Source organism: Myotis lucifugus, unplaced genomic scaffold, assembly GCF_000147115.1.
Source record: "Myotis lucifugus unplaced genomic scaffold, Myoluc2.0 scaffold_523, whole genome shotgun sequence".
NCBI classification, from domain to species: Eukaryota; Metazoa; Chordata; class Mammalia; order Chiroptera; family Vespertilionidae; genus Myotis; species Myotis lucifugus.
Window position 1 is genome coordinate 165,262 of NW_005871571.1, and position 25,275 is coordinate 190,536.

A 25,275-nucleotide genomic window follows, 5' to 3' on the forward strand; every position below is an offset into this window, starting at 1 on the left:
GGATGGAAACACCATGTGCTAGAGAAACAGTGAAGAACAAATTGCCCTCAGAAGAGTGTCTATGGGAGGCACAATCGGCACTATAAGCAGCATGGGGAGGTCACCTATTCGAATCCAGGGAAACGTTGCCAGGAGCCCCGAGAGCAGAAAACTGGGCTGGGATCTGAGAGATGGGCAGTAAGCAGCCCTGCTTCCTGACCCCGGTGAAGACCTGCCACCCAGGCACACGGCACCGCTCCCGCTCATTTCCTGCACGGCCTGTGGCCTGTGCAAGAGTCATGCTCACTGGTTTGTCCCTGGTTTTCTGTTGTCCCTGGTGAGGTGGCTGGCACCTGCCAACTCCAAGCCCAGGGCCTGGGACAGGGTCCCATTAGAACTTGCCGGGTAAAGTGTACAAAATGGGCCAGCAGGCAGGTGGCTTTCTCCAGCACCCCTCCCAGGGGCTTCTCTCCCTGTTCCTGCCCTGAGCCAGAGCTCCTGGCTGGGGACAGGGGGTACTCACCCAGAGGTAGCCCTGTGGAAGGGAGGTGCTGACCGCCGAGAAGCCCAGCAGGGGAGAGCTGACAGGACTGTGGACCAGAGCCCCAAGCTGCGGAGACAGAGGTGACACGTGCAGGGTTAAGTGTCGAGGTGCCCGAGAGGCCAGCGTCCGGCTATGGAACCTTCGTGTGAACCACCTGCAGGGGTCAGGGGTCGTTAAACCTGCAGATTCCCAATGAGGATCCCTGAGGATGGGCCAGGAGAGGGGGAGGTGTCCAGGATCTCCAGGAAGTTCCTAGGCACCCACATTTGACCATCTCTCTCCTAGAACCTCTGGCTGGAAGGGGCCTGGCTGATACTCTGGGACCCCAAGGACTTCTCCAACTGACCACCTCCCATTTAAGCTTCGTTGAAAACCACTAACACCCACTCCACTCCCTTTACTTTACACAGGATGGCCTAGGCCACAGGGAAGGTGAGGGGCAGGGCCTGGCCTGTGCCCACCTCCCCCTCCGCCTTCCTGCACGCCTCCAGAGAAACAGCGCGGGACCCCCAGATCATCAGAACCACTCTGCAGGCGAGCCCCCAGGACACAGGCCCGGGTGGCTTGTGTGGGCTGCCGGCAGGGGCCGGTGGCTCTGTCTGTGACGGGCTGTCACCAAGGGCCACCAGCGACTTGTTCCTCCTGCAACTTCTTCCCCCAAATCCATGCCAGGGGGGTCTCTGGGGCCTGTTTCCTGAGCTAGATCCTGCTGGTCTGGCCCTCTGGCCAGGACGGCAATGGAAGGAGGTGGCCTGGCCCTTTCAAGGGCTTGGCTTTGCCCCTCTGAGGAATGCGGCTGTGGCTGGACCCTTTGCCGGGCAGGTGCTGCCCTCTGCTGGTGCTGAAGGCCCTGGCCAGCACCAGCCCTGCTGGAACATTCTAACAAAATACCTAATGGCCATAGGTGAGGGGACCAGAGGTCACCTCCTCCAGCCCCTCATTTAGGAGTCAGTAACCGTGAAGTTCGGGGAAGGGGAAGGGGGAGGGGGACATGACTGGCTCCAGGTCACACAGCACGTCAGTGGGAGCGTCAGGGCTGGAATTCAGTTTTGCTCCAGTGCTGGGCCCCTCTTGGTTGAGTTCTACCCAGAGACCAAGCTGGAGGCCTCGGCACGCTCACACTCATGGCCCAGCCTCTCCTACTCCTGGGCTGCAGCCTCGCTGCCTTCCCTAGGGCACCCAGGGCGGGCCTCTGTGCTGCTCTGGCTATTTGGAATATTCTTCCCCTGGGCCCTCACCAGGTTGCAACCTTCTTGCCATCCGGGTCACAGTTTAATGCCACCTCCTCCGAGAGGCCCTCTCTGTTGGCACCATCTCTGTATCTATTAGATCTGATTTATTTTCTTTAACACACACCTCTCCTTTCAATTTCCCTTTGTTTGCCAGGGTTTTTCCTCTCTCTCTCTCTCTAGATTGAACGCTATATGAGGGTATGTTGCATGTTTTGATCACCACTATGATTCCCAGTGGCCAGGACAGGGCCCAGCACACAGTAGATCCTCAACAATGATAGGCAGCTTGGACGAATGAATGGATGGATGGATGAAGGAACGAATGAATAAACTGACATCTCACGGCTATGTTCTTTCAGCTACTTAGCACCCCAATCTGCAGTCCTAGCCACTTAGCTCTTGGGACTTATTTACCTGGGCCTGGGTCCGAGCTTGCGCTCCCCTCCCCAGAGCTCAGATGACCTCATCTCCCTGAGAGGACGATGGGCAGCAGTTGCTCCAGAAAAAGGACAGGTGACCAGAGGCGGTGAAGACCACAGGTGTGGGAACCAGATAGAACGAGGTTCTCATTCCTGGACCCATCCTTACCGGCTGTGTCATTTTTAGAAAGCCATCTGTCTGAGCCCCAGGTGGGCCTTCCCTGTGAAATAGATCTCGAAACACCTACTTATCGGGGTCTCAAAAACAGTAAAACAAGAGAGTGACGGCCGAGCAGTGACGGGGGAGCACCGTAGGTGCTTGACGAATGGAAGGCGTGATGGCTGTGAAAGGTGTGCTGTCCTCCCCTCAGGCCCCGCCCACATCAAAGCCCCGGCTCCTGCCTGGCTCCAGCCCACAAAGGGTCCAACCCACAAAGCCTGGCTCGGCCGCTCGGGCATATTCCGGCCTATTCTGGGCTGGAGTCAGGCCATCGACGGATGAGATCACTGCTATTTGTTAGCTCAAAATAATGGAATTTTCCGTTCACTTGACCCACGGAGGGCATCCACCCCCACATTGTGGGCAGGACAGCTGACGCCCAGAGCAGTAAAAGGGCTCAACCAACTCCATCGGGAAAAAGCTGAGGCACTGGGTCTGGGGCCTCTCCCGCTGTGGGCACAGCCTGGAAACGCTGGTTCTCCCAGGAGAAGGTGAGCAAGAGCTGCCCCCTCACCTGCAGGCTGAGGCCCCGCGAGGAGAAGGCGGGGATGCAGCAGGCCAGGGTTGGGCACCAGAACGGGGCTTTGCTCTTCTTGTCCTCGTCCGGACATCGCCAGCCTGGCTGGTTCTCCTCTCCTACAGCAAAAGGAAGGAGGTGGGTGACGCAGGTCGGAGTGCGAGGACCAAGCAGGCTGGGAGCAGTCCTGGAGCCCAGGGAGCCCCCGCAGGCCCCAGAGGTCCGGCCTGCACGGCGGCCTAGACAGACTCCACCACTCACTCACCCCCCTGACCCCCAGGCCCAATCCTGCCCATCTGAGATGAAATCTGGCCCCACTCTGTGGTCATGGCCGTGGGTCCCCAGCCAGGAGCCCAGACACCTAAGGTTTGAGTCCCCCACTTGTCCAGCCTCTTGCTTAGCAACCTTGTGCAAATCACCCCAACTCCATGAGCCTCAATTTCTCCACCGATACAACAGGGACGATGAAAATGCCTTCGTCCTGCGGCTGTTGTGAGCATCCAGTGAAATAAAACATGGAAAGGGGTTCAGGAAGTACTAAGATGCTGGACTCAGTCCAGGCCCAGCTGCCTTGCCCTTAGCTTCAGAGAGGGGAGAGGGTCCGAGGCCAGCAAGCGGACAAGGTGATTTCCGATTGTGATGACGATGTAAGTTCAGCTGCGTTTACACCTGACGGTGAGGACGATGGTGCTGGGGAAGACTCTTACTCTGTCTGCCTGCCTTTGAAGCCACCCTGAAACCTCCAGGTCCCCCAGGCAAGCTGGGCATAGAAGCCCCGGGACCTGTTACAAGTACAGACACCCAGGCCCAAGCCCAGACCCTCGACTCACATTTGGAGACCTCTGTGCTCAGGATCATCCACTGTACCAGTGTGTCCTTCACATGGGTCAGGGCTCCCTCCCATGCTGCCGCCTCCAAGAAGTCCTCCATGACCACCCTGGCTACCGTGGCTCCCTTCTCTCAGGGGAAAAGCCTCCGACTCTAAAGACCCTGTCAGACTTCTCGCGTAGCCTTCACCACAATCTCAAATCACCGTGTCTACTTTCTTGTTTATAATCTGTCTCCATGTGTCTCTAGAATGTAAGTTCAGGGCAGCCAGATCCAGGGTATCTCCTTCGTCACTGTCTCCCTGGCCCTCAGCACACTGCCTGCACAATTAGTGCTCAGCAAACATGGGTTGAAAGAATGAATGAAAGGAGTGAGCAAGTGAGTGGGTGAGCAAACCTCCACTTCTTCCAAAGAGTCCTCCCTGCTAAGGACCCCATCCTTACGCTCCACATGGCGACACTCCATATGACGACTGCCTTCCCGGGGCCTGGACAGCAGGGGCACGGTACAGCTAGGACACCCTACTGTGTGTCCACGCGTCAGGCACACACTGAGTGCTATGCGCGTGTCCCCTGGCCTTGTTTTCACACGGACCAAGCACAGTCAGATAATGATTTTCACTTCATGGACGATGAGAGAGACACTCAGGGATTATGCTGACCAGGTCACAGGCAGGCCTACCTGGCCGAGCCCAGATGGGGACCAAGGACTGACTGACCCAAAGCCCAGCTTCTTTGCACTAAACCAGGCATTCTTCTAGCATCTACTCCTACCGACAGCCATGAGCATTACTGACCCTTGACATGGTGATGCCGGACAATGAGGAGGAGGCTCAGCCCCAGGGAGCCAGAGGCGCTGGGACACCCTGAGTGAGAGGGGCCGCTTAGCACAGTGACATGGAGCTGAGGGGAGCCAAGAGCTCTGGAGATGGGGGAGAGGTCATTGACTGAACTGGCGTGGCACAGCCTTCCCCCCACACCCCCCACCCCCACCCCCAGCACGGAGCAAGCCCTGGAGAAGTGCCGTCGGGGAGGGGAAACGGGACATCAATGAAGGGCATGGCGTCTGGGTTATCCCAGGTCGTCTGTGCAGCATGGCGCCTATAGCTAGCAACTCCGTATGATGTGCTTAAAGATCTGCTCAGAGGATCTTACACGAATTGTTCTTATCACGAATAGTAACAGCTAAGCGGGCAGGAGGGGGTTTGGGGATGGATTTGTTATGTGGCATAGACTGTGGGATGGGCTCACGGGCACATACTAATCTCCAAACTCCTCAAGTCGTGTGCATCCGACATGCACGCCTGTGTGTGTCAATCGTGCCTCACGAAGAGGCTTTTGAGAAAATGCCACTGCCCCAGAGGAAGGCGGCGCCTGAGTGTCGGTCACGGCGAGAGAGCTGGGCGCAGTGGCAGGTGCGGATGTTCCTGGAGACGTCAGAGACGCTTGCAAATGTCAGGCCCGACCAGCGCCTGCCCCACCCGCTCTCCCGCCCGGCGCACCCACTCCCTCAAGCAGAGTCGGCGGGCGGTGAGCTCACTCCCTACACGGCCCTCTGCCCCACTGGGCCCCGGAGACAAAGCCCCATCCAACCTGGTTCCTTCCACTGAGGAGGCAGGGCCACCAAGGAAGAGACAACTAAGGCACAGGGCGGGCATCAGCATAGCAGGACTGCGTGCACCACACTTCACGCTGTCTCCTTTCATCCTCCTGGCCGCCAGGGGGGACGGTGTTTCCATCCCCATTCTACCCTGAGCAACAGAGGCCGGGAAGACAAAGGCAGGGCCCAGAGCCCGGGACTAAGCCAGGGGGCCCTTCTCACAGCACCCACCACGCGGGGTGTTCGCCGAGACAGCCCACCCGCTGGGGGCAGCACCCACTTTCTTGTCGGGAATGAAGACGGCGAGATCTGAGCGTGCCCCTGCTCTCAAGGAGCTTACAGTCACGCAGACCCTCCCCTCGGCCAGACGGGAGCCCCGCAGCACCCCCAAACCCCACTCCTCGCGGGAGGCTTCCCAGAGCTCAGTGCTGTGAACATAACTCGCCCCAATCACGCATCCCCCTGAGCTCCCCTCCCTTCCCCTCCCCCCGGCACAGCCCATCGAGTCGTGGCGATTGGTTAGTGTCCATATTTCTTAATGATCTGACCTTCTCCTTCCAGATGGTGCCGTCCCGGCCTGCGCCTGGGAGCGTTAAAGGAAAATGGAGTTGCTGCTTCCCATCTGCCGCTGCCATTGTCCCTGTCACAAAACCGGCGCGGCTGAGACCGAATTAGAAGCTGTTGCTGCTGAAAATGGAAGGCCCACCTGGGATAAGTGACATGAAGGACTGGCACCGACGTCAAAGCTGCGATTTCCCAGTGACGTTAAGTGGGGACTTGTTTGGCGCCCAGCTCTGCAGTGCCCACGGCACCAAAGAGTGCCCGTGGGGCAGCAGGAGCAGCTCAGGGCTGGGGGCCGTGCCCCTGCCGCCCCCCCACCTCCGAGCCTGCAGAACAGCCCCACAGGCTGCGGGAGGCCGGCTCTCCTGGCAGATCCCGACTCAGCCTCACTCAGCGCCACGCTGAGCCGGACACTCAGCCCTCAGAGGCTGTGGCCTCATCTGGAAAATGGGGGAGTCATTCCAACCGTCTGCAGCTGCTGTGAGCACTGGGAGGAAAGGATATAACGCCTGGCGCCAGGCACTCAGGAAAGAGTGCCCATTCTGGCCATCGTCCTTGAGGTGGAGAGTATTGCCTAGCACTGCGCTTAAGGGCCCGGCCCATGGGGCTCCCCCACAGCACCACCGCCCTGCCTGGCAAACCCTGCTCAGACCCAGCGCGGTGCCTCTGTCACTGCCCCGCGAACAGCCCACTGCCTTCCCTCCCTCCCTCTCACAGCTCCCGGCACAGACGTGGGGCTGGCAGGACATCACCACGCGTTCTCTCCAAACACCCCTCCCCTGGGATCCAGGCGAGCGGCCATGGTCACCCAGCTGGGTAACACCCAAGTCATGCCCACGGCCACCTCGGCCCCCTCCTGGTGGACAGACCCACTTCCAGTGAGGGCTCAGCCAGGTCCCCACCTCAGGTTGAGGGTTAAAGGACACGAGGGTTACAGCACTCCTGGCACATACCTGGGCTGTGCTCAGACCTCCACAATGGACCCACCGCAAGGGGGAGCAGTGGTGTTCCTGGGAGGGCTGAGGGCTGGAATACCAACCGAGGCAGAGGCAGCGAGGGAGGGGCCCCGGGCCAAGCCTGTGACATATGCCCCATGAGATATGCCCTGTGAGATATGCCCCCGTGCAGTCAGGGTGAGAGGAAGATACAGGGGGGGAATTAAAGGAATAACGTCTTTTGTGAATAAATTTTTTAAACACATCTTAATGGGCTCATGTTATTTTCCCCTCCCCACCAGGCACTGCAGATAAAAAAAACAAACTGGCAAAATAAAATGCACAAATTATTCAAGCCCCAGGGGAACCCAGGCACTCAAATAAGATTGGAAATGACTCTCGTTCCATTAAAACTTTTTGCTGCAGAGAAACTGCGCAGACAGGGCGGCTTCGCAGGCAGCGAGGACTGCGAGGCTCGTCAATCAGCTCCTCCCCGCCAACGCCAAGCCCCACCCCACAAAGCAACTGGGTTCCAACAGATTCACCTGCTCTGGAGCAGGTGCAGGAACAGGGCGGGCGGAGGCATCTGCCCAAGACGCAACTGCTGCACCAGCGGGGGTGTGGCCTGAGCGTGCAGGAGCGGGGCTAGCTTAGCCTTTCCTTGGGCCAGCATTCCCACAGTCCTCCGCCAGGGCCAGGAACAGCCTCTGCTTACAATCCTTCCTCCGCCCTCCTGGTCACGAAGACACATCCAACAGAGGCCTGTGCACTATCAGCACCAGGTTCTAGAAGGGACTGGTGAGCAAAAGCCTCTGATCCTGGCTCCTCCTCCAAAGCCACAGCCTCCTCCCATGCCCTCCCGACCTCCACGTGCCCTCTGCACAAGGCCAGAATGATTCACGTAAATAGAACCCGGGCCATGCCACTGTCCGGCTCTCGATGCTACAACAAATACTCCCCGTCAAGTTCCATACACCTTGCCCTGGCTTTCTGGAAAACCTGCCCCCGCCTCCACCTGCCCAATCCCCCAGCTCTGGCTACCTCAGGACCTTTGCACTTGCTGTTCTCAAGCCTGGACCATTTTTCCTGAAGCTCTGCATGGCTTCAGATGTCACTTCCTCAGATGCCCTCCATGACAGCACTCCCAACCCCCAGGCTTGGTGCCAGTCAGGTCACCCCGCTCTGTACCCTCACAGCACACCCCCTCCCTGACGGTTTGCTCCCCGTGTAAAGTCTGCCTGCCCCTCATCAATCGTGAGTTCCTTGAGGGTAGGGATCTTTCTGTTTCTATCACTGCTCTTTTCCCCTCTGCCTAAAATTACTGTAGAGACTCCATAGATCGTTGTTTCATTGACGAAAGTCCTGACCCCTTTCCGGAAATGTTGCAGAACCTATTGGGAAATATATACTTATCTAGAAAAGATCACAGCAGAAACCAAAAAAGCAATCACCGCTATTGGCTGGAACCAGCAAACGAGAATTCCGGTACATCACGAGGAATAATAGCTCTGATCGGCAAGGACCCGGGCCTTTTGTCAATTTACAAAAAACACAAATAAAGTAATTATAACTTAATGAGTGTGGTTTGGCAGACAGAAACTCGCCAAGTGGAGGAAGCGGGATGGACAGGAGCGGTTGCCCAGGGCTCGCCCCTCCTGCTGTATGAGCTCAGGCAAGTCACAGCACCGCTCGGGGCCTCTGAGCCCTCACCTGTGAAAAGGGGCTCACAGCCCTGCCGCTTAGGGTTACTGCGAATGTGAAACGAAAGCAGTGAGTAAAATGCTTAGGAAAACGCTCGCTCACAGGAAGCGCTCTGTGAATGCAGGGTCCATCGTTATCTGTACGTTATCGGGGTGCACAGGAGAAACGAATCATAAAGAGGTTCGTGGTAGAAAACCCGTTCAAGTCTAACCTGCATCGCTTTTGGATAACAGCTTTGTTAAGATATAATTCGGCTACCATAAAACCCACCCTTTGAAAGTGTACACTTCACTGGTTTCTAGTATATTAAGAGTTGGGCAACCATCATCCCAAAATTGAGAGTATTTTTATCACTCCCACTAAAACAAAAAACAAAACAAAACAAAAAAAACCCTTAGGGGAGGGTACAGACGGGCTGCGACCTGACCGCTGAGACCCAGGCGGCAGGTCCGGCGGGAGCGAGCGGGCGTGGAGCGGAGGCCCCGCACTGACGCTCCTCGCCTCCCCGGGCAGCCGTGCCCAGCCCGCAGCTCCCGCCATCGCCCCAGGCCCACGCCACGCTGCACGTGACGCCCGCTCCGTCAGTCCGCCGGTTTGTCCACCCGCCGCCGAGATGAGCGAGCTTAACACCAAAACATCCCCAGCAGCCAACCAGGCACCTGGCCCAGAGGAAAAGGGGGAAGCTGGCAATGCCAAGAAGGCCGAGGGCGGGGGAGGAGGAGGTGGACATCCACATGACAGCGCCGGAGACAGAGAAGGCTGCCCTGGCCATTCAGGGCAAGTTCCGGCAATTCCAGAAGAGGAAAAAGACCCCAGCTCCTGAGTGCCAGCCTCGCCCTCCCTACTCCACACTCCGCAGCTCTGGCTTCCATGCGCCTTGTCTCTGTCCCTCTATCCTGGGTGGGGACCGTCTGGCCCTCGGGCCGTACGAGGTCCACAAAATCATTTATTTGGTCTGGCCCTGCCAAGGCATTAGGGGTGAGTTAATTGAATGTTTGATCAAATATAGCAGGCTAATTTTTAAGTTGATAAAAAAAAACAAAACAAAACAAAAAAACCCTTAGCGGTCCCTCTCCAATCCCCCTCCTCCCAGGTCCCTGACAACCACTAATTTACCATCTGTCGATTCCCACTGTTTCATAGATGGGGAAACTGAGGCTTGGAGAGGAAGTGACTTGTCCAAGGTCACTGAGCAGGCTCAAGACTCAGAACCCTTGCTCCAGCTGCCCCACCTCCCCCGCAGCTCAGGAGCCTCCTTCCCCCATGAGCCTGGGCGCCCCCCACGCACACACACATATACTCCCAACCCTCCCCTCTCCCACCCCTGCCCCCTAAGGTGCTCTCTTTGGGGCCTTACTCACGGAGTCCAATCTTGGCCAGGTGCAACCTGTTCACCCAGGAGATCTTGCTCAGGGGGTTGGGGGTGATGAAGACCACCATGAAGCTGATCGGACGGCCGGACCTTCGGTGAGAAGGGCGAGGAGTGTGAGTGCTCAGAGCAAGGGCCTGGCTCCCCCGGGGCCAGCACCCAGCGGGGCCAGCACCCAGCTCTTCCCTCACCCCATGCCTGGGAGAAAGGTCTGCTCAGAGCAGCCAAGTGTGGCCAGGGAGGCCAGCCTCGGTCCCCTAGGGGAGGGGTCCCTCCACCCACCATGGCCCCAGAGTGGCCAGGCCACACTGCAGCCCAGCCCAGGTGCCGCCCAGCCCAGCAAAGCCAGAGGTGCCTGGCCGACTGTCGGCTAAAAGGAGAGAGGCCCTGTCCAGGCTCCACCTGGTCAGCTTTCCACGGGCCTTATCAGACACCTGCTCCGGGAGCCTTGGCAGTGTTTCTCTCTGTGTTTCTGGTGCCGTATCCTCAGGGCAACAGCACTTGGCAAAGGGCAGTTGCCTGGTAACTGTTTGCCAAATGGACACGTGAATGAATGGGGTTATGGCCAAGCCAGAGGCAGCCGGAGGTCAGTTGTCACCACACTGGCGTCCCACCTTGGAGCATCAGGGGCCCTCGGGGTTGGGCATGGCCACGGTGCATGCACACCCCCTCCCATCACAGCAATACTAGCAAATGGACCAGTTCCAGGGGCCCCTCCGAATACCCCACTTCACCGCCGGCCCCTCTGCCTCTCACTTGTCGGGTTTCCCAGGAAGCAGGAGCCGGAGGCGGCACTTGTTGGCTGATTGGATCTCCTCCTCCTTCACCCGCATCAGCCTCTGCAGGGCCAGGCACCAGTCTTGAGCCACGGTCATGTTCAGGTTCTAGGGTGGAGGAGGCCAATGAAGTCCCCACACAGCTCCCCAAAAGCCACACCAGATCCTCAGCCCCTGGGACGCCCCAGGGGAGAGAAGACAAGCAGGAGGCCGGCTCCCCTGGGCTCTGGGCTGCGGGTAGGCTGCCCGGCCCTTGGTTCAGACCCCACCTGACACCCCTGTTTTGAGAGGGACACACCCTCCTAGCGGCTTCCTTTCCAGCCTAGGGCAACGCCAGGAAGGGGCTCCAAGACTGACTGGCCACCGTGCAGAAAACAACAACAAAAAATACCAGGCAGCCAGGCCCCCCTCAACCTGAACCAGAGCTTCAACTTGAACCAGAGGCCACACACCAGTGCTAGGTAGCGACAGGGGGCGTAGTCACACCTGCTGGTGGGGGAACTCAGAGCCACAGCCTCGTCAGGGGACTGGGCCAGGAGGAGAGCCCCCACTCTGCCTGCTGAGTCTGGGGCTGCCCAGAGGGAGGAGCCCCGAAGGCCAGGCCAGCGCTGCGTACCTGGTAGGTGCCGTGCAGCGTGCTGATGAGGAGGGTGATCTGCTCCACCACGGCCAGGTCCTTCTGCAGGTCCTGCAGCTCCTGGAAGAGTCGCGGGGGACCGAAGTACACCTTACCTGGGCAGAGAGAGACCGAGTCAGCTCAGGAGTCGCAAGACGCCAATAAGAACCCAAGTGTCCACTCACTGCGGAAAAGAAGAGCTGTCGCCCTGGGGATATGGCAGCAGAGAGACAGAGAAACATTACCAGGCTCTTGTCTACTGGGGAGCACAGGTCCAACACAGGCAAAGTCCAGCACCTGTGAGCACTCAATCTCTACAAAGGGTCACAGGCGACCAGAAGACAGAACCAATTATGCCTGAAGAGACAAGGAGCCCTCATGGGGCCAGGAGAGTGGCGGGCACTGCCAAGAAGTAGAAAATCATGTGCAAAGGCACTGTGGCTTGAGGAGGCCTGTGAACAGCAAGTTGTTCAAAAGCATGCTGAGGACCTACTATGTGCCAGGTTCTATTCCAGGTATTAGAGCAGTGGTTCTCAACCTTCTGGCCCTTTAAATACAGTTCCTCATGTTGTGACCCCCAACCATAAAATTATTTTCGTTGCTACTTCATAACTGTCATGTTGCTACTGTTATGAATCGTCATGTAAATATCTGATATGCAGGATGGTCTTAAGCGACCCCTGTGAAAGGGTCGTTCGACCGCCAAAGGGGTCGCGACCCACAGGTTGAGAACCGCTGTGTTAGAGGGACAGGTGTGAACAAGACAGGGTCCCCACTCTTATGGAGTGCATGACCTGGGGGAAGGGGATGATGGGGAAGCAGTCCGTTGCAACCACAGATGATAGAGGTACTAAGGAGAATGGTATCAGAGCGATGAGACAGTGATGGGGGGGAGGGTAGGGGGAAGGATGCCCAGATCTCTATTGATGACACAAATGGAGGGCGGGGGCTTGGGAGATGGACAGCAAGAGACGGAGCAAGAGGGACCCGCAGGGACAGGGTGGGGAAGTCCTTCAATGCCATGCTAGGGAACTTGGGCTGTATTCTCTAGGCTGTGGTTTCTCAAGCTGAGATCCACGGGATCCCAGGAGGGGAGTTATTTGGGGCTGTCACTTAGATGATTATCTAAACTTCAGATGCACATCCTGAGTCGCCTGGAGACGATGACTTCAAAGCCACGTTCTGCTGCACGGAGTCCGGGCTCCCATGGACCTCGGTACTGAGCAGGGCGAACTGAATGGTCACCATGGAGCAGGGAGGCGGCCAGGGGAGGGAAGCGATGGCTCATACCAAACAAAGGGCGAGATGGGCTCTGCAGGGACCCCAACAGGAACGCGGGCGGGAATGCGGGTCACCGTAAGGCACCCTGTGTCGTGGGTGCCAAGAGCTCCGAGGAACCCACCCCGTAGGAGGCCACATCCATATTGTGAGCAATTTGGTGCCAGCAAAACAACATCACCCATCCCCTGACATTAATGCTGTTCATTTGAATTTTATGGTTTTGTAGCTTCATTTTTATCTCATTTGTGATTTTTGTTTTGGTTTTATGGTTGTTCAAGGGGTCTGAGCATAAGGCGTCAATTATACCTAGTCTTAGATTTGCACACATTTGAATAACAATATAATAAAAAATCATTCACGGCCAACTGGGGTTCAACGAGAATTTCTTTTTCCCCTTAAAGGGGGTCTGGCAGCATATGACTGTCATCTCAGGAACAAAGTACAGACAGCACAGTGGTTGAAGGAAGTCCCAGAGTGAGGGCAGAGTCGGAGGGGTGGGAGGGGGAGGAGATCTGGGGCTGCAGGTGGCTCCGGAGCCCCTCCCAGGGGCTGCTGCACAGGCAGCCCTGCCCGCCTCCCAGACCAGGGGGAAGAAACGCAGCATCTGGACATGGGCGCAGCTGTCCGGCCAGCCCTCCAAGGGCGAGAGTAAATGATGCAATCGCCCTGTTTCCAGAATCGGCAACAGCCCCATGAGGCAACCCCCAGGGTCAGGCGATGGACAGAGCCCAGAGCCTGAGCCGAGCCCGGCCGGTGGGGGAAGGGAGTGCAGCCAAGCGCTCTCCCAATCCGTGGAAGGTGCTTCCGGCTCAGTGCTCCTTTCTGCTGGCTCTGCGGTTCAGCACCCTTCATTCATTCAGCAAACGGCTGTGAACACCCCCTGGAACCAGCTCCGGGCAGCCAATGCACCGGCCTTGAGAGCATGGGGAGGGTGGGGGCCAGGGGGCAGAACCTGGTCCAGTCCCAAGGAATTTAAACAGGCTTCCTCAGGAAGGGCTACCTGAGCTCGATGAGTAAAGGCAAGTAGACAGAAACAAGCCTGCGGATGGTCAGGACAGGGGAAGGAGGACCCAGCAGAGCCAGGAAGCCCTAACCTGGTCCCTGAGGGTGTAGGGGCAGGATTAGTGTCACCTGAGACCCTGGCTGTCCAGAGGGGCAAACTGAGGCACAGAGAGGAGGTGACACCTGCCCACATCACTCAGGGAGGCAGGCAATGCCCAGGCGGGACTGGAAGTCACGCTTCCTGACTCAAAGTCATTGCCTGTGCAGGCACGTGTGTGCACACGTGTGTGCGAGGGCACGTGGGGCTGGAGTGGGCAGGGCCGGGAGCGCCTGTCTAGTGTGTGCAGGTGTGGCTGTGGGATGTGCGTGTACTCACAGAGGTTGGGGTGTGGGTGTGGGTTTGTGGGGCTGTAAACCAGCAAGAGCTCTGGGCCCAGTGGCCCAGTGGCCTGGGGGCCCCCGGATGGGCCCTGGAGCCTGCGCAGGGGCTCCCCGGGCAGCAGCGGGCGGTACTCACTCTGAGCCTGGCCCGAGGCAGAGGACTTCTTGGCGCCGGCGTGCTGGATGAGCACGTTGTCCTTGTCGTAGGAGCCGCCCTCCTGGCCCACCTCCACCACCTGCACCTGGGGCAGCGCCGTGTTCCACTTCACCACGTACTTGGGCCCCAGGGGCACCAGGCTGCTGATCTCCAGCTGGCCCCTGCAGGGACAGAGAGACGGAGGCCTGGAGAGCCAGCAGCACCCCAGCCCCGGGCCAGCCCAGATGCCCCTTCTCAGCACATCAGCTCAGCCAGGCACCTCACCGCCCAGCACAACACTTCAGGCCAAAACCAAGCCGGGCAGGGCAGGGAGCCGTCGCTGAGGCAAAAGCACCAGGCGCCCAGTCCCCAGCCCCAGATCCAGAATCATGTGTCCCCAAAGCCCCCAAACCCCTACCTGTGGTTGGCAGGCCTGAGGAAAGAAACAAGGAGGGAAAGATGGTTACTGTTACCGAGTGATTTCTACAGGGAATGACTGCTGAGGGCTGGCCAGGTGTGGGCAAAGGGGACCCCATGGAGGGCCTGCTTCCGGGGCCAGGCACTGGCCTCCAGTCTCCTATTCCCACAACAGCCCTGTAGGAAGCCTTTATTATTCTGGACGAGGACACTGATGCTCAGACAGGTCACAGGACTCACCCCAAATCACCCAGACTGATCCCCCCAAAGTGGGCCACTAGCATCCCCATCTCATTTTCGCATCATGCCAGGTGGGCAGAGAGGGTGTTGGTCAGAATGGTACCTAGGACATCAACGGGACTTAAAAATTAGAGTGTGGGAGAGCGGGCATGAGGGAGGGAGTCAGCCCAGCCATAAGCTGGCTGCCGCTCTGCTCTGGGACACAGGCCTCCTTGCCCGAGTTCCCTACCTGTGGACTGGCACAAAGTAAGGGCTCAGTAAATATCTGATGGGTTAATAGTGCCCAAGTCCCCAAACAACCCTGCTGGCTCCCCTTCTAGGCATGGAATCTGCAACCATGGACAATCCCCAACTCTGCTCCATGACCCTGGCTATGGTCACGGGCAGGTGCACCGCCGACCCTGGGTGTGACATCAAGCCAGGCTCCGTGGGCATGCTGGCCCTATGGGGGTTCCAGGCAGGGATGGGAAAGTCAGGCTGGGATTCTACTACGGTGGCTGCTTTCCCTTGGGGTCTTAGCTATTGTGGCCACACTGTGTGTCTGGGGTGTTTTTAAAGTGCGTTAAACACTGGGAGCAGAGATTTTCCTCCACCAGCGGAGAGGAGCCCAGCTGGGGAGGTCCAGCTGCAGTTCCTTTGGTTCAGGGTCATCATCCCTACCGCCTACAAGGCCAAGCAAGGGACACAGGTGAGCGAACCAGCTGATGGGACAGTGAACAGCAGTAGAGGAGACACGTGACCAGCACCCGGCCCGTGTGCCCTGGGCAATGTGGGATCTTCACATTTTCAAGAAAAACAATTGTTTCCATCTTTGGGTGAATGGCTTATGTGAACCAAACAAAAGATTCCTGAAGGCCTAATGCAACCCATGGGCCACAAGTCTGCAGATTCTAGTCTAAAGAATCACCCTCACCCTCTCCAGGGCTCCAACTACTCCGGGCACAGCCTGGCAGCCGGCCCTGGGCATTTCTACAACCTCTGACCCCGGAGCAGCACCCCAGGCCCCTGCGGAAGAAGATGCTCTGGGCAGTGGGGGGACAGGCCCTGGCTCATGTGAGAAACACTGAGGTCCAGTGGGAGGAAGAGCCATGGGAAGTAGAGCAGCTGGACACAGGAAGAATCTCGTGAATTTCAAAGTGGTCAAAACTCAGGAGGCTGTTCAGTGACCAGAACCGACCACACTGTGCAATGGACAGCTGTCTCCCAAAGGCCGGGGTCCCCTGTGACCTCTCCAGGTGCTTCCTGGCTCCGGGACCAGGAACAGAGCAGGCCAGGAGGGATGGGAGAGGAAGCCGGGGTATCAGAGACATAAGCTGAGCTCCCCAGGACCCTATGACAGAGGGGCCAGCCGAGGGACTCTGTCACAGAAGGGCCGGCTGAGGGACCCTGTCACAGAGGGGCCGGCCGAGGGACCCTGTCACAGAAGGGCCGGCCAAGGGACCCTGTCACAGAGGGGCCGGCCGAGGGACCCTGTCACAGAAGGGCCGGCCAAGGGACCCTGTCACAGAGGGGCCGGCCGAGGGACCCTGTCACAGAGGGGCCGGCCGAGGGACCCTGTCACAGAGGGGCCGGCCGAGGGACCCTGTCACAGAGGGGCCGGCCGAGGGACCCTGTCACAGAGGGGCCGGCCGAGGGACCCTGTCACAGAGGGGTCGGCCGAGGGACCCTGCCACAGAGGGGCCGGCCGAGGGACCCTGTCACAGAGGGGTCGGCCGAGGGACCCTGTCACAGAGGGGTCAGTCCAGGGACCCTGTCACAGAGGGGTCAGTCCAGGGACCCTGTCACAGAGGGGTCGGCCGAGGGACCCTGTCACAGAGGGGCCGGCCGAGGGACTCTGTCACAGAGGGGCCGGCCGAGGACAGAAACAGGTCCCCAAGGTCCCCCAGCCGCTTACTTGAAGTTGATGTTGGCGCAGACCAGCATGTCGTTGAGCAGGAAGACCCTGCGCTCCTTGGACTTGATCAGCTGCCCGCGGTCACCGTACACCGTCTCCGTCAGCGTCTCACAGAGGAGCAGCTGCCTCTGGCCCGAGGTCAACAGCTGGTGGAGGGGGACAGAGCAAGGTCAACACCAAGAAGCACGCAGGCTGTTACACAGACATCACCGTGCCAAAGACCCAGCGCTCTCCGGCCAAAAGGAGACCGAGGCTGGGAGAGGCAGAGAAGGCAGGGCCTTGCCCTCCACCTCCAGGTGACAGGAGGCCCTGGGGAGGGCCACAGGCTGGGTCCTCTGACCACCCACCCGGCCCAGCAGCCAGCATCCCTCTCAGGTGAGCCAACCATTGCAGCCAGTCCCTCTGGCAACCCCGCCCGACCAGCACCACCAGGGACCCCAGCCCCGGCTCCCCGAGCACCAGCTGGGAAGCCATCCAGGGGGATCATTTCACCTGCCCACACCTCAGCCGTCAAGTGGGGCAACAATCTCCACCGCTCAGGTCACCAAGGTAACGCACGAGCAGACATGGCTACGTAACTTCCCAAGCCCAGAGCAACATGGAAATGTGCCCCTCGTTCAAAAGTTACTACGAATTACAAGACGCGATAGCAGCGCATTGAACCCAGCGCAGGCCCTTCTGCGCCCCGGCCCTGTGACAGTTCAGGGGGTGCACCCACGAAGCTGACACGGCAAAGATGGCAGCTGTCCCCGCTGCTGCTGTCGTGACCGAGCTCACCAGGAAGGGGTGTGGTTTCACGCAGGGAGACCCCTGGCCTGGAAGTTGGTCCAGTCCCTGTACCCTGACCTGTTGAGCCTCGGCCACTCTCGCCCCTTGGAAGGGCTCCCATCGGGGCAGGGCAGGTCTGCTGGTCAATGAGGCGACCCTCTGAGGTGGCGAAGGACCTTCAAGCCCCAGGCCTCTCCGCAGCCTGGACACCAAGAACCCCCTCCAGCACTGGGCCCCTCTGGGAAAACATGTTTTTATTAATAGGAATATTGGGGAGTGGGGAGGGGTTCGGCAAAATTCATTCCCAAAACCCATGACTCCAAGGGCAACAGTCATCTTCCCCATCCTCCCCGCCCTCCTGGGGGGAAGGGCAGAGCCCCCCAAACCTCTCCTGGAAAGAATGCCTGTCAATCTCCAAAAAAACACGTGTCTCTGTCAACAGAGAAGCCCAAACAAACAGTACGAAACCCCACTGTGCGCCGGCCACGGTGCTCAGCACTAAGTATTCCGCTTCTCACTTCATTTGCGCAGCAGTCCCGAGGCCATGCCCATCACCAGAGGAGGAAACGGAGATCCCAGAGGTGAAGAGACCTCGGAGACCCAGCTTGGATGGAGCCAGGCCACGTGCGCTGTCCCTCCAGCTCCTGGCTGGGCCATCGGAGTCAGGGGAGAGCCCGCTGCTCCGAACACAAGGAAAAGATTCGAGGTTCCTCGGGTTCCCCCCATAACTGCTGGGGCCGAGCTCCTCCCACTACTTCTACCAATAAGCTGACCCCCGCTCAGGAGACAGGCCTGGGACCCTGAGGACAGCGGGCCCCATGGGAGACTGCCAAGTGTGCCGTGACCCAAAACGTGGAAGAGGAAAGTCCCCTGGGCTTCTGGCAACCACCCCCCTGCCCTTAGGCAGAGTTAAAGAAAACCCTGATATTGCACAAGCGTCCCCCGGAGGGTCCCGAGCAGGCACATTATGAAACAGCCGCACAGTTCCGTTTGGGGCCCACCCGGTTTCATTTCCGCTTTCCCCTGGGTGATGGAGCAGGGGAAAGCCACTGGCCCAGCTGAGATTGCCCAAGGGGGCCCTGGCAGGGGGAAGGCACGGCAGCGGCCGCCACCAAACTCTTCACAACATCCACACCTAGCAAGACACCCCCTACATGACAGGTGGAGAACCAGACTCAGAGCCTACAGTTCCTTGCCCAACACCAACAGGTCTTCCTGACCTCCAGCCAATGACCACCACTCCTTACTGCCCGGGTCCCCCTGGGGGACAGAGCAGAATAGAAGAGATGGCTCTTCCCCGAGTAACTGCTACGGCAAAGGGCTTCCTTATCCCGATAATCTCTTCCCACGGCGGCTGCACAGGTGTGTGAGCAGAGGCAAGAAAAACCCTGCCAGTTACAGAAAAGGAGCTAAAGCAGAGGACAGAAGAAGATACTCCAAAGGGCAAAGCCCATTAAATACCAGCACAGGTGGCCACGGATGGGCTGAAGTCTTTTTCTCAAGAGACATCCCAAGATAGAAGGCTTGGGTGTTACTAGCTACCATAAGGGTGTCCTGCCTAGAGGCAGGGAGCGGGCAGGGGATGACACCCAGCCTTCATGCCCACCTTGATCAATCAGGGATGGGGACATCCCCCCAGGAGGAGGCTCTGTCTTCTACCCATCTTTTTCCCCCATCTCTTTCCTCCTAGAATAGGTGAAGCAAACCCAGATGCCTGTGGGGCCAGCAGGGAACCTCATTGGGAAGACGTGGGGAGGGGCTGCGGGGAGTGGGAAGCCACAGCTCAGGTGACTGTTACCATGTAGGAAGTTCCTTGCCCAACACCAACAGGTTTCCTAGCTCTTCCAATCCTTCAGGAAGACCCTCAAGTATGAATTTTACGGGATATCTCTCCATTTTCAAATGTTGGCAACTAATTCCATTTTTTTTAACTACCATGTGGGTCCAAAAACACATGTGCAGCCTGAATTTGGTGGGAGAGTCTCAAGATGTAGGACCCCTGACGCTTAGAATTGCAAGGGACCCTGCAGATTGTCTTGTCCCCAGCCCGGTTACTCAAGCTGTGGTAAAGATTTTTTTTAAAAATGTGGGTTAGAGAGTACTATATACTGTAAGGTCGCGGTCCGCCTGGAAAAGGCTGTTTTCCTGACAACCCTTCCTGTACTATTAGGACATTCACCATGTAGCTGAAATCTCACTGGGCCTTAGTCACTGGCCTTAGTTCTGCTTTCGGGCCCACAGAGCCAGAAGGCTCCCAGTTTTCCCCAAAAAAGATCTGGACATCTCCCCATGACCCAGCACAAAGTCACTTCCCCATGTTCCCGCCACTGTGCCCCAGGGCGGGGTCGCCTCACCCTGAACCATCTGGGCTGACTTCCACCCTCCGGTAAGTGAAGGAAGGTGAAGGCTGGGGTGCAGATCTGGGGTCTCGCAGGCAGCTGAGGTCACATGCCACTCGGACACAGGGGACTGACATCTACCAACAGGTGGCTCTAGGAGGTGACTTTTTTTGTACTGGCTTTGTATTTTTATATGTTTTTATTGATTTCAGAGAGGAAGGGAGAGGGAGAGAGGGGTAGAAACATCAGTGATGAGAAACATCATTGACTGGCTGCCTCCTGCACGCCCCCTACTGGGGATCAAGCCCACAACCTGGGCATGTGCCCTGACCAGGAATCGAACCATGACCTCCTGACCCACACCGGCCGGGCTGGCTTTGTATTTTAAAAACAGGGGTCTCTACAGGCTTATTTGAAAGTTCTTCAAGATTTTTTTTTTTGGGGGGGGGTGGTGTAGAATATTCCTAAGTTGCAATCCCAAGACCTAGCATGGACTTTTCATCTTTCTTCTTCTTTAAAAAAACACTGATAATGTTATTTGTATAAGTCCTTTGTATTAAGGACTCTGGGCCTGCTGTTTTTCTGACTCCCTCATTTGCCCCTGGGGGTCAGGCACCTTTGAATTCTCCTTTCAGTGGGAGCAAGTGAGGTTCAGAGAGGTTGTGTGATTCCCCTGAGGCCACACAGTGAACACCAGTAGCAAAATCAGGATCCAAACCCCGAACTCTGACTCCAGAGCCCACTTGCTCAAGCACAGTATTAGGCTACCATTTCCCATATCTTTACCGGCAATTCCATGAATGAACAAAATGAGCCTTTATCCTAAAGTAACACGAACAGTAATGAATGTGGGGGGTCCAGTGAGACTAATCCTCCAGGTAAGGTCTGTGGGCACAGAGAGAAGCCAGGAAGCCCCTCCCTCTGAGAACACTGCCACCTGGTGGTGGCCACCAGTCAGGCGGCAGGGAGGTGATCAAGGCTGCAGAACAGGTGAGGGCATGCACGCAGGTGGGGCGCCCCCGGCACTCACCTTGTTGAGGCTGCTGCGGTCGCTGACGCTCTTGGTCAGCTGCTGGATCTCGGCCACCTGGTCAGCGAGCCGCTTCTGCTCATTGAGCTTCTCGGCCAGCGTCTCCAGCTCCGTGAGGGCCAGCTGCAGCGAGAGCCTGTCCGGGTGGCCCCTGGGGGTGTTCTTCAGCATGTCCTGCCAGGGCCGAGAGAGCCAGGGCTGAGAACCCCACCCTAGCAGACCCCCCTGGCTGGGGTCAGAGCCTCAGCCTCCACACCCCTACGGAGACCCTGGAGACCGGTCTGAAAGGCTCAGCTTGCAGCCAGGACAGGGGGGACTTGGCATAGAGCATGGCTCAAGGAACAGCAAATGAATGAAAAATAACAAGCGTGTGGACCCATCCCTGATTCACCGATGCTGACAGCCATCCCCGCAGCTGGCAGCTCTGAGGACAGAAAGAGGACGCTGCTGGGCCCTCGGCTGGCAGCCTCCTTCCCAGCTGGGCCCAGGCTCACCCGTGACAGAGATGCCCCAAGGTCTCGGGCCCTGGGCACGGGGTGGGGCAGGACTCGCGGGGAGGGGGCCTCTTGCTTCCTGTGAAGCCTGAAGTGGCCCAGGTCAGCTCATTCCCTGAGCATCTCCTTCCTGCCTAGAGCCCACAGGTCCTGGGTTCCACATGCCTTCATTCCCTTCCAGAATCCTGGGCTCACCCACCACCAGCCACTCGGCATTCCACATGGGGAGGTGGGAAATACGCTCCCAATCTGATCAGCTCCACTCCAGGAGTGAACTAGGAGGGGCCAGGCTGGTGGGGGAGAGGGAGAGGCCCCGCCCACAGTCCACAGCAGATGCAGGGACTGCAGATGACAGATGAGAGCCCCCACCCACCAGGCGCACACCATGCAGGCAGGTGGCTGCAGAGCCCCGGTGGTACCTGAAGCAGGAGGATGAACTGCGGGAACCTCTGGATGGGCTTCACCATCAGCCCGTAGAGCGTGACGCGGTCGGGGCTACACACCTGCCGCCGCTGTTGAAGACGAGGTGGAGTCATTCGCTGACCCTCTGCAGCGAGGCCCCCGCGCCCCCGGCTGCAGACGCCGCCCGGGATGGGCTCCTCTCCCCGGGCCCAGGACTCTGCTCAGCCTCGGGCCTGAGAGAAGAGCCAGGGGGGGGTCTCTGGTCCCGCGGCCAGGGCTCCCGGCCACCACGGGGTCCCCACACAGCCCCTCAGCCTGGAGAAGCTAGAGTGGTCATGTTAAGGTCTCTGGACTAACAGCATAATTGGGAAATTCAGCCATTTATTGCAGTGGCCGTACCTCTACAATAGCTGAGACAACCACTCCCTCCACTTAAACCAGCGGTTCTCAACCTGTGAGTCTCGACCCCTTTGGTGGTCGAACAACCCTTTCACAGGGATCGCCTAAGACCATCCTGCATATCAGATATTTACATGACGATTCATAACAGTAGCAACATTACAGTTATGAAGTAGCAATGAAAATAATTTTATAGTTGGGTCACAACATGAGGAACTGTATTTAAAGGGCCAGAAGGTTGAGAACCACTGAAACGAAAGCAGCTGGGCCTGGCCAGGACGAGGGGAGGGCACGGGGGTCTTACTGTCCTCTCTCTTGCATCTGTTCCCACCACTCCATCCACACACCTGTCACCTAGATCCTGGCCCTCGTCCCTGGTAACCCAGGCTGCTGCCACAGCCTCTCCACTGGCCTCCACGTCCCCCTGCCCCAGCCCAAAGCTCCGCAGCAGCTCCCACTGCCTGAAACACACTGTCCCGCAGGTCCAGGGCCGCCCACACTGAACACAGCTGCCTCTGGGCCTCCTCTCCTGGGACTCCCCAGCAGCAGTGCTCCCGGGATCCAACCAGACACGCTCACCTGTCCCCATCCTCCTGCCTCTGACCTTTGCCCCCACCCTGCACCTGTTACACTCCTCCCCCATCTCCACCTGTTATAATCCCATCATACCCCCAGGACCCATGGCAGACGCCCTCTTGGACCAGGGCATTGGGTTCCTCAGCTGAGGCCCGGCTCCTGGCTCACCTGCACCACCCACCGGGCGGCATGCTCCCTGCAGGTAGGACCTCCATCTGACTCGCCTGACTGAGCACCCAAAGAAATCTGGGGGAGCCTGGCCACAGCTACATGAGGCCTTTGGTCCTTTTACCTCTAATCTCCCACATGAACCCCAAGACACCCCTTTGAGAAATTCTCCTCACCCTTTTACAAATAAGGAAGAGGTTGTGGTTCGATTCCTGGTCAGGGCACATGCCCAGGCTGTGGGCTCCGTCCCCAGTAGGGGGTATGCAGGGGGGCACCCGATCAGTGAGTCTCTCTCATCATTGATGTTTCTATCTCCCTCTCCCTCTCCCTTCCTCTCTGAAATTAATAAAAATCTATTTTTTTAAATAAGAAAAGGGACAGCCCAGCGACACCCTGAGCTCTACCTGGAGGCACCCTGCCCAGCCCGCCAGAGGTACAGGCCCCGGCACTGCTGGGTCTCCCCACGGCAGACCCACCATCATCTCACCCATCCCCAAGAGGTCACAGGCCTCCCCTTCCGCCTGGCAAAGCCAGGATCCCAAGAGGCTAACTGTCACTCATCATCCCCCTCCTTTTGGGGGGCAGGAGGAACCCCTGTCTTCCCATGGGACTGTGGGAGCCCCAAAGGAAAGAGGTGTCCCCCACAAAGCGATGTGCTACCTGAAGCTGGGCCAAAGTCCCCCCTCCTGAAAAGCCCTCCCGCCCCACCGCCGCCAGCCGCCAGCGCCCGTTGAGGGGGCTGCGGACCACCGCCAGGCCCACCTTGAGGAACTCGAGGAAAGCGGGCTTGGTGAGACAGGCCTTCTTGATGATGGACATGGCGTTGGTGAAGTTGTTCACGTAGTCGCTGTACACGTCGAGCACCATGGACTTGGAGAACTGGAACGGGCACGGGAGTGGCACGGGAGGGTCACACCCCGCCCACCCTCACTGCCACCTCAACTGCTCTGACGACACCTGGAGGATCTCAGCTAGTCTGAGGTCAGGACACCTGTCACCCCAGGGAGGGGAGGAGACCGGGCTCAGAGAGGGCAGGAGATCCCAGGTCACAGGGAGGAGAGGCGGGGACAAGGACAGCCTGGTGCTCCTCCTGCCCGAGCACGGCAGCCCCGCCCACAAATGAAGGTGTGACACCCCCAGAAAATAAGATCCCCCAAGCCCTTCACCCCCCAGGGGCTGCTCCTGACCCCAAACTCCTGGGACACACTGACCAGGTGTCGGATCTGCTGAGCACTCAGGTTTTAAACAATCCTTTCTCTTTTAGCAGAACCCAAATATTTAAGACGCGTCGGAGTGGGGTTCCACCGACTTCACCCTCCTTAGCTCCTTGGGTCTCTCTGGGGCCCAGGGGTTTCTGGCACACCCCTCATTCCACAGAGGGGACCTGGGTCTGAGAGGGCCCTAGAGCTGCCGGACATGGCCAAGCGGAGCGGAGGCCAGGCCAGGTCTCCTGGAGCGTGATCCATGCTGAGGAGGCCCCGACACCCTGGGACATCCTCCGGGGGCCCAGGCGTGGTCTGTTTAAGCATCGCCAACAGTGGTCACCCGGGAGTGCCCGGCAGGGGACCTTCAGACCCCCGGTGGCTGCCCACAGCGGCCGGGCCCCTGGAGGTCCCCAGCACCATGCCGGCAGCCATCTCCAAGGCCACACCGGGCACTGGAAGGTGCCATGCCGACCCCCGGCTTGGACCACAGGGCAGATTCAGGCCCCGCCACCCTGTGACCCCACTGACTCGGACGGGGGAGCAGGCAGAGGCAGGAGGCTGGCCCACATGACCACAGGGCCAGGCAGGCTGTGGTTTCCCCTGGGTGGGGGGCCAGGGAGAGAGTCTGGGGACACCTACCGAAGCCACGAAGAGGTCCCCGATCTTCTCGGAGGCGTCCCACTCGGCCACGCGGGAGGACAGGGCGATCTGGAACATGGAGTGGCAGTGCAGGATCTCCTTCACGCGGAAGAACACCACCTGGCACTTGCGGAGGCTCAGCGCCTTGGGCTCCATCTCCACCAGCGGGTTGCGGTAATCCTGCGGGGCGGGCGGGGTGAGCCGGCCAAGGCCAACGAGAACTCGGCGGGCCAGGCATGGGCCCTCCTGTCGGGGAGCAGGTATCCCTCCCTCCCCCCCCCTCGCCTGTCTTCTAGGAGGATCTCCATGATGTAAGCCTCCTGGCCCCCCTGTGCCCACCCACAGCCCACCCCATGACTTCTGTGTTAAGCTGGGCTGGGAGGAGCTCCATGGTGTCAGCCCTCAAGGCCAGGCTGGCCCTGTTCAGCTCTGCCCGAGCCTGAGCCAGTCTGTCTGATGGAGCAGGGCAATGCTGTCCCAGGGAGCGCCCCTGACCCCCAGCTTTGTCAGACACACAGGCGTTTTCATCTTCATCTCTACCTGCCTGAAGTCCGGGGACCGGGCTCCCCTGTATGGCTCCTACCCCGACACACCCCTTCCCTGGTGGG

At 58.7% G+C, this 25,275-nt stretch overlaps 1 protein-coding gene and 1 pseudogene across 1 annotated transcript in view; one reads left to right on the forward strand and one right to left on the reverse strand.

The window, feature by feature from the left end:
- The window catches only part of ARHGEF10L (Rho guanine nucleotide exchange factor 10 like), a 115,409-nt gene that overhangs the window by 32,104 nt on the left and 58,030 nt on the right, over window positions 1-25,275 (reverse strand). The window contains exons 10-21 of the mRNA XM_023745203.1: window positions 24,668-24,913; window positions 23,586-23,702; window positions 21,698-21,790; window positions 20,785-20,958; window positions 16,648-16,793; window positions 14,515-14,529; window positions 14,097-14,278; window positions 11,297-11,412; window positions 10,661-10,788; window positions 9,897-9,997; window positions 2,909-3,030; window positions 503-589 (exon numbers count right to left, since the gene is read on the reverse strand). Of these exons, the coding sequence (XP_023600971.1) occupies window positions 503-589; window positions 2,909-3,030; window positions 9,897-9,997; window positions 10,661-10,788; window positions 11,297-11,412; window positions 14,097-14,278; window positions 14,515-14,529; window positions 16,648-16,793; window positions 20,785-20,958; window positions 21,698-21,790; window positions 23,586-23,702; window positions 24,668-24,913 (1,527 nt within the window). The remainder of the gene's footprint in view (window positions 1-502; window positions 590-2,908; window positions 3,031-9,896; window positions 9,998-10,660; window positions 10,789-11,296; window positions 11,413-14,096; window positions 14,279-14,514; window positions 14,530-16,647; window positions 16,794-20,784; window positions 20,959-21,697; window positions 21,791-23,585; window positions 23,703-24,667; window positions 24,914-25,275) is intronic.
- Window positions 9,128-9,533, forward strand: LOC102419877 (annotated as a pseudogene).